This window comes from Bubalus kerabau, chromosome 15 (assembly GCF_029407905.1).
Source record: "Bubalus kerabau isolate K-KA32 ecotype Philippines breed swamp buffalo chromosome 15, PCC_UOA_SB_1v2, whole genome shotgun sequence".
NCBI classification, from domain to species: domain Eukaryota; kingdom Metazoa; phylum Chordata; class Mammalia; order Artiodactyla; family Bovidae; genus Bubalus; species Bubalus kerabau.
This window is the reverse complement of record NC_073638.1, coordinates 46089617-46098498: the sequence shown is the minus strand read 5'-3', so window position 1 is coordinate 46098498 and position 8882 is coordinate 46089617. Positions and strand designations below refer to the sequence as shown.

At 37.9% G+C, this 8882-nt stretch overlaps 1 protein-coding gene across 1 annotated transcript; it reads left to right on the top strand.

Moving 5' to 3' along the window:
- The first annotated feature begins 6757 nt into the window (after nt 1-6757).
- On the top strand, nt 6758-7699 carry LOC129628652 (olfactory receptor 2D3-like). Its single transcript, XM_055548129.1, has one exon. The coding sequence runs from the start codon at nt 6776-6778 to the stop codon at nt 7697-7699; it is 924 nt and encodes a 307-aa protein (XP_055404104.1). The 5' UTR covers nt 6758-6775.
- The last annotated feature ends 1183 nt before the right edge of the window (nt 7700-8882 follow it).

Below are 8882 nucleotides of genomic sequence, written 5' to 3'. Positions count from 1 at the left end.
TGTGACCTCTGGCCTCTGATTGCTTCAAAAAGTTTACAATTTTTTCCCTCGATTCTTTCAGTTTAAGCCAGTCTAGGTTCATTTGTTCAGCACAATGTTTTTGAGATTCAACCATGATGTTGCATTTATCAATACTGTATTATTTTCTATTTTCTGCTGAGTACTATTCTGTTAAATGGGTTCTCCATAAGGATACACCAATTCATTTTTGCATTCATCTATTGATACACAGTTGGTTTTTTTCCAAGCTTTTGACTAGCTTGAATAAAGCTGATAAGAACAGTTACAAGCTTTGGTATAAGCAAAGGCTTTAATTTCTGTTGGGTATCTAGGAATGGAAGTACTAGGTTAAATAACACATGTACTTATGTTGTATTCTACATGTCCATTTAAAGTTTGGTCTCTGTTAAAAAGAATTTGAAATCAGGGGAGACACAAAGATTCCAATCTATGACTACAAACATAATATACGCGGCTTCAGAATATCTTACAAAGTCAGACTCATGGGAATGCATTGTTTACTTCAGCTCTCAGGACCTTAATTTTAATGACTTCCTCCCAGGAAATGCTACTGTTCAAGCCCTTAGAGAATTTAGGTTCAGGTCTTTGAGACTAGTGATTGGCAAAGATTTAGGGTGGGGAAATAAAAATCCAGTGAGAAATGCCAAATGGGATTTTGATCTTCAAACAGCAGATTTCGCTGTCCTATATTCAACCCTTGATGCCCTCTCCACTGACTCCATTGCTTCATGCTCAGCCCAGCAGGTGAGAGTACAGAATGTGTCAAGGAGGCTGCCTCTCTTTAGGCATTTTTGCGGTTTGGAGAGACTTGGCTTTTTCTCTTCAGTGCCACCTACCTTTCTCTCTCCTTCCCTTCCTTCCTCACTTCCTTTCTTCCTTTGTCTCTTTCTCTTTCTTCTTTTTTGTGGAGGGCTTCTCTTTAACTCTCCTTACATAAAACACAGCATAGAAATCCTTTCAACATGCCTGTATGAATCAGATTCTACACTGAAAAAAAAAATTAGGATTTTGCCTTGAAATCTGTAGGATGATAATCTCCCACACTGACCTTATCTTTCAACAGCTGGAGCCTGCCACATACCCCCTGTCCTTGGCTGACTCTGTGTTCTCATCCCCTCATACTTTTCCTACTATCACAGGTATAAAGTTACAGGAAACCCATTTTTTTATTTTAATTTTGTAAGTTCTTGGATCTGGAGATGAATACAACAGCTACTTGAGGACTTTTGCTACCACAAGACAGAAAACCTTGCTCTATCATCTCTGTCACAACTCATATGGAAAGTAAAGGGTTTGTCCAATTTATAATCTTTGCTTCTTCTTGAACTCAAGGAAGGAAGAAAAAAATCTATTGTTTTTGCAACTTTACCTACTCCCAAGCCCAGGTGAGCATGCCTTATTTTTCTTGCTGATCATTTCTGTGGGTACCAAATGCTAATAGATATTGCTAATAGATATTAATTCATTTTGTTGTTCCTAGTTTTGTGAGTGTTCATGTTTAGGTATACGAGTGTAAATATATGTAAATTTGTATATGTGATAATATGCACATGGGTTAAACATGCACATATTGATTTATCCAACAGATATTTATTGAAAAATTTATCTGTGTCAAGCAGTGGGGATAAAATAGCTGATGGTATTTCTCTTCAAAACAGAAAAAATCAGAGTGACTTGAAAGCAAGTATATATTATGTGATAGAAAAGATGTATTAATAGTTGTCAGGATAAAACCTAGAGAAGCAGAGAAATGGAAAATAGCAACTCAGCTTAATGGAGTGCATGGAAGCTTGGGTGAAGCCATTAGAGGAGGATAATGGAGAATGATGAGGAGTTTATCTCCTTGATCAAGCAAGAAGTGAAGTTCCATAGAGGAAAGGGTGCAGGCAAAGGCACAGGTTCATGTACCTTTAGGTATGGACGTCATGGGTAAGAGTTAGCAAGCAAGGAGAGATGACCCAGTCATCTCTTGCAGACATCTTCCAGTCAAGCAGAGATGCTCTAGAACCTGATTATACATTGGATTTAAGTCTATAAACAATGAAGAATTATTGAATTGGTTTAATGGGGAGTTGAAAATGACCCAATTAGCATTTTCTGAAGATAGCTCTATTATTTGAAAGAGCAATACAGGAGGCAGAGAAGAAGTCAGAGAGGTATAATAAGTAGACACTATGAGGTCAGAAAATAGATTGGTGATACTAGCATTTGGGAGGAGGAGGGAGATTTGAGATCTCCTGAGATAAAATAAGTGACTATTTAAATTGTCCACTTGATGGAAAGGAAAAAAAAAGGAAAAAAATTAAGAGAAAATGATTCCAATTTTCAATCTGAAAATCTGTCTCAGTAGTTGTGCCAATATAAGGGAAAGAAAGGAGTGTTTATGAGGAAAAAAAGATCATAGTTTCAAGTCTGGCTATCTTAAATTAAAAGTTAAACAAGAAAATGCATGTGAAGTAATTGGTCCATATATGTGCATTAAGTCATGAATATTTACTATTATTCTAGATAATTAAACCATAATGTACACCAAACAATAACTGTGTTTTTATAAATAATTTAATTTTTGTAATAGATACTAATATCCTTATCTTACAGATACAGAAACTAAAGTTTATGTGGCATAAATAACTTGCTCAATATGATCTACAGAGCTCAGATCCAAATCAAGTTGTCGGTCCACAAGATTTATTCCATCACTGTAACATCATAATTATAGTAATTACTATTGTTATTATTATTTCTATTATATATAAAAGGAAATTGTCAGTGAGGTTCAGTAGGAAGTTTCATATGTAAATCAGAACTTTGAAAGAAAATGACTCAGTTGCTTATAGAGATTTAGAAGCCATCAACAGTTAAATGATAGCTGAAGTCAGAAGAGTAGATGAGATATTGCATAGAGTGTATCGGCTCAGAAAGTGAAGAAAAGAGGAAAATGCCAATACTAAATTATGGGCAAAAGAAAAGTATGATAAGGAAAAGAAAAGGAGATGTCATTGGGAGAAAAAAGGTCTAAGAGAAGGCAAGGGAGAATATGGCTTTAAGAGTATCTATAGTTGTACACATGACTGAGTGATCGCATAAGATAATCAAAAGCACAATTAATATACTTGAGCATTGAAATGTCTCTCTGAATTGTGCAAAATAGATATATTGGAGAGATTAAAAATATTATCTCGAGAAGCTTAGAGAGGAGAGTAAGGAGATAAAATTCCTTTGTTAGAAGGAGAAATCAGTAGCACAAAAGATGGGGAAGGTAAAAGGAAAAAAGAAGAGGTTAAGTTGGAAAAATAGCCAGAGAAGAAATATTTGATGTTACAAGCACAAGGGAATCCCCTTATTATAGCTAAGACAACTCTTCTGCTGAGAGGAAAGGGTGGATTATTACATGGATATAGGGATGTGAAGAGGTGAGCAGTTGAACCTATTTATGTTGACATTTTAATTGCTCTGTGATACAGTCAGAGAGAAAATCCTGAGTGGTGAAGTTGACCTTAGTTGGGTTAGGGCAGGGGGAATAATATTTCCCTAGCTATGATGGGAGTATTGGAAAGACACAAGGAAAAAGTAAAGAAAAGAGACCAAGATTTGTGGAGGCTCTGGCTGTAATAAGAAACTTTGGCATTTGTTGTGCTTTTTCTCCAACTTAACCTAACAGCTGAAATATATATGAGACAAAATCAAATTAATACAGACTTCAGATTCAGGAAATTATATTTAGATTTAACAGAACCCAATGGACAAGAGTTTCAAGGAGGAAGAGTGCCAAACAGTGCCCAAAACAGAGAAGTGAAGAATGTACCCAAAAAGGTCATATTAGATGTGTATCAAATTATGGGAGAGTTTGGAATAGTAGTTTTTCAGTAGAATCACAGGAGTAGGAATTATATGAAAATAATTAAAAAGGGTAAGTGAATGGGAACTTTCAGTCATGAATATATTTGGCTGAAAGAGAATGATTAGAAAGTTTCACAGCAAAATGAAGAGAAAAATTAGGCAATGGCTAGAAAGGACAGTAAGACCAAACAAAGGCTGTTTGTGTGTGTGTGTGTGTGTGTGTGTGTGTGTGTGCATTTTAATATAAAGGATGTTTCAATGAATTTGGCTATAATAAATGAAGGCAAAACCAAAATCAAATATAAGAAAAGAAATTCAAATTGTTTTGACACTTCCAAAAGACAGAAAAGAAGCTTCTTGCCTTTGTTGATGATTCTTTAAAAGTAATGTTGATTTCTTGAGGAATTTGATTTTAGAAAGTGACACTTGATAATTACCTGTTGAATAAATAAGGCAACAAATGTGATCAGATGCCTATTTCTTCATGGCTAATGGATTTGGTATCATAATTATGTTTTTTCCTCATTCCAAGACCAAAAAGAAATTCTTTGTACTTTCTTTTCCATTATTTTTTGTCACTGTTTGTGTTCTATTTATCATATTTTTTGCATTAGAGTCTGGCATGTATTATAAAATAAAATGGGAAATATACAAATGAATTGGATATTTGTTGGTTATCTTTTTAATATCCTGTTTTCTTTGCTCAAAATTTCCTGATTTCTTTTGTGGATACATATTTTTGCAGGGAATCTGACTCTATTCCACATCAGACTTTATCTCAGTACCTTTGATGAGAAAGCTGTTGCAAAGAAACTTTACTTTTATGATTAGATGAGAGCAAGAAATCATGCATTCTTCATAGTTGCTAGGATGAGGACTATGTGGAAGACTATAAGGAAACATGTTGAGGGTTTGGCTAGAACCTCACCTGAAGCCAGCCCTAAAATGGATTTTCAGTAATTTAAATCTATAAGTTACCATTGGGTTTTTTCATCATTATTAGTAGTGTTAGTAGTAGCATGCTCTGCTGTTCAGTCACTAAGTCATGGCCTACTTTTTGTGACCCCATGGACTCAGCACACCAGGCTTCCTTGTCCTTCACTGTCTCCTGGAGTTTGCTCGAACTCATATCCATTGAGTCAGTGATGCCATCCAACCATCTCATCCTCTATCACCACCTTCTCCTCCTGCCTTCAATCTTTCCCAGCATCAGGGTCTTTTCCAGTGAATCAGCTCTTTGCATCTGGTGGCCAAACTATTGGAACTTCAGCTTCAGTATCAGTCCTTCCAATGAATATTTAGGGTTGATTTCCTTCAGGATTGACTGGTTTGATCTTGCAGTCCAAGGGACTCTCAAGAATCTTCTCTAGCACCACAACTCAAAAGCATGTTCTAGTACCCGGCATACAAGATCCTTGACACAATAGTTAGGCTCCTATATCTCTCACAAAATCTTCTAAATTGCAAGTCTAATCCAGTAATCTGAGTGTTAAAGGTAAATTTATGGTAATTGTATGGTCACCAGTGGCACCAGACTCAAACTGACCTTAATGCGTGTTGGCCCTGCTAGCACCCAAGAAGGGTTATTTATTATCGGCAGGCACAGCTGGGACTCCCTGGCTGCAGAAGGCAGCCTATGTGTGTTGCCTCCATTAGGATTCCATATCAGATTCTGTACTTTCTCTCTTAATTTAGGTCCTTGAAAGCAGAGCCTGAAAAAAGAGCTTGGGTACAGACAGTTTATTTGAAAACCGATCTCAGGGATGATTTCATGAGGGATGGTGATTAGGAAAAAAAACTCTAAAAAAAGCTCTTTAGGGGAAATAGTAATAAAAGTAGGAGTAATAAACAATGGGGACTTAACTATATAGAGCTCAACTTCTAAGAAGCATACAGGCTGCCTCCCAGAAATTTCTGGTGCATTTATTCATCAATCCCCATTGCCCATTGGTTAAAGGTTACCTCTGGGACATTAACTTGCCCATGCTTCCAACACTGTGGGCAGAATGCTGAAAGATAGGCAGGGGATCCCTGAGGTAAATTGTCTGTGGTGCCAGGGGAGTCAGAACTGTCCACCATGGCTAAACCTGAGGTCCAAGATGAGCTGAAATTGTGTGACAGGGCTGTGTAATATTCAGTTCAGAAGTTCAAGTTCTTGCTTGGTCCTGGCTTCATTTACTGGAACAAGGCTCTGGGTGCTAAAATCTCTTTATAGAACATTTCTGAATTTTACAATTTTTCATACTACTTTTCCTCCTTATCATATGAAATATTTGTACAAAGGTCAGAGTTATAATCCATGGTTATAACTTCCTCTTTTCTTCCTTGTCCTGTTTGGATTGCTGCTTAAGCCTCTTTATAAAAACACAATGGAAAAATGCAAGAACTAATAACAATGATTTATCTGTTTGAACTCCCAAGCCATGTTTTGGGAGTATTATGGACAAATTTGACATTGACCCCTATTTTTTAATTTTGGAATATAAAAAGTGAGCGGTTTTTATCGACTAAACAAATTCACCTCATTCTTAGACTGCTGAGTCTCGCAAGTACAAAATATTTCTTGAGGTGAAAAAATGAAATCAAAACAAAGACAATATCTGTAACATATTTCACAGTAATTTAGCAATATGTAAATTACCTTGTCGGGAGTTGTCAGGAAAAGGTACAAACTGTGATACTCAAACTACCAAGTGGATCAAGCAAGGAAAACTGGGCTTAAAAAGCTATATAAATTGGTGGAAATGACAATATGCATTCTAATGCTAACTGGCACACTGTAGGAAGCAGCTGGAAGCAAATAGTCCCCAAGGTACACTTGTTAACATTGCACTTGTTTATAAAGCTTGTGAAATCAAACATTCAGAATGCATCTACTCTCCTTCTGATGACAGGTAAACAGGGACAAACATCAATGGGAGAAGGAAACCAAACTTTTGTGCTTGAATTTACCTTGCTGGGACTTTCACAGGATCCAAAGATCCAAATCTTGCTGTTCTGTGTTTTCCTGATCGTTTACCTTCTCTCTGTTTTTGGAAACCTGCTCATAATAATCCTTATCCAAACTGACCCTCGACTTCACACTCCCATGTACTTTTTCCTCAAAAACTTGTCCTTTGTTGATCTTTGTTTCTCTACAAGCATCGTTCCCCAGATGTTGGTCCACTTCCTTGTAAAAAAGAAAACCATTTCCTTTGCTGGGTGCTCACTACAGATAGTTGTCTTCCTCCTAGCAGGGTGTACAGAGTGTGCTCTTCTGGCGATGATGTCCTATGACCGCTATGTGGCAGTCTGCAGGCCCCTACACTATTCTACTCTCATGACCCAGAGGGTTTGTGTCCAGCTGGCCATAGTGTCCTGGATCAGTGGGGCATTTGTGTGTTCCGTGGACAGTGCATTTACACTCTGTCTCCCCTACCAGGGACAGAACATAATTAATCACTATTTTTGTGAACCTCCTGCACTCCTGAAGCTGGCTTCTGCAGACACCTACAATGCTGAAATGGCCCTCTTTTCAATGGGTGTGATTGTTCTCCTAGCTCCTGTCTCTCTCATCCTGGTCTCTTATTGGCGTATTATCTCCACTGTGATTTGGATGCAGTCAGGCGAGGGGAGGCTCAAGGTGTTCTCTACCTGTAGCTCCCATCTCACTGTTGTGGTTCTGTACTATGGCTCTGGAATATTTGCCTACATGAGACCCAATTCCAAGACAATGAATGAAAGGGATAAGATCATTTCTCTGTTCTATTCAGTTATGATTTCAATGTTGAACCCCATAATTTACAGCCTGAGGAACAAGGATGTGAAGGGAGCTCTGAGCAAACTGGCTGGAAGATAGTCAACATTCAGAGGCAATGATTTTTGACATTTTTTAAAAGTACTTTGAACACTGTGATAGACAACAATAGCTCTACTAGCTTCATTCTTTCCTTGCCTTGCCTTGTTTACCTCAGCTGATTTTCTTCTCTACAAATATTCACTGAATGCCTACCCTATGAAAACACTGTGCCCAGGATCTCAAAATATGAGTAACTTAATGCCTTTCTTAAAAAACTTGAAATTCACAAGATAACACAAATATAACTCTTTTAAGAGGTAACTCTTTCAAAAGCTAAATAAAGAAGGAATATTTTACAAACTTTTGCACAGCAGAGGAAACCATGAACAAAATGAAAACCTATGGACTGGGAAAAATATTTGCAAATGATGGAACCAAGAGCTTAATTTCCAAAACACTCAAACAGCTCAACTAACTCAATAACAACAACAACAACAACAACAAAAACCAATCAAAAACTGAGCAGAAGACCTAAACAGACATTCCTCTAAAGAAGACAGTCACTGTCACTGTGTGTGTGTGTTCAGTCGTGTCCAACTGAGCACAGGCCTATGGACTATAGCCCACCAGGCTCCCCTGTTCATGGAATTTTCCAAGCGAGAATACTGGAGCAGGTTGCCATTTCCTACTCCAGGGGCTCTTCTTGACCCGGGGATTGAGCCTGTGTCTCTTGCATCTCCTGCACTGGCAGGTGGATTCTTTACCGCTAGTGCCACCAGTCAGCTGGCCAATTGGCACCTGAGAAGATACCCAACATTGCTAGTTGTTTGAGAAATGCAAATCAAAACTATGAGAAGTCATTTCACACTGGTCAAAATGGCCATTATTAAAAAGTCTACAAATAACAAATCCTGGAGGTGGTGTGGAGAAAAAGGAATCCTCCTACACTGTTGATGGGAATGTAAATTGGTGCAGCCACTGTGGAAAACTGTGCGTGGTCATGCCTTCCTTTTAGGAGAAAGGCAATGATTAAATGGAAAATTAAACTTGGCAATTTGCATGAGCTTTAAGTAGATGAAAGTCGCTCAATCATGTCCAATTCTTTGCAACCTCATGGACTATACAGTCCAAGGAATTCTCCAGGCCAGAATACTGGGGTGGGTAGCTGTTGCCTTCTCCAGGGGATCTTCCCAACCCAGGGGTAAAACCTGGGTCTCCTGCATTGCGGGTGGATTCTTTACCA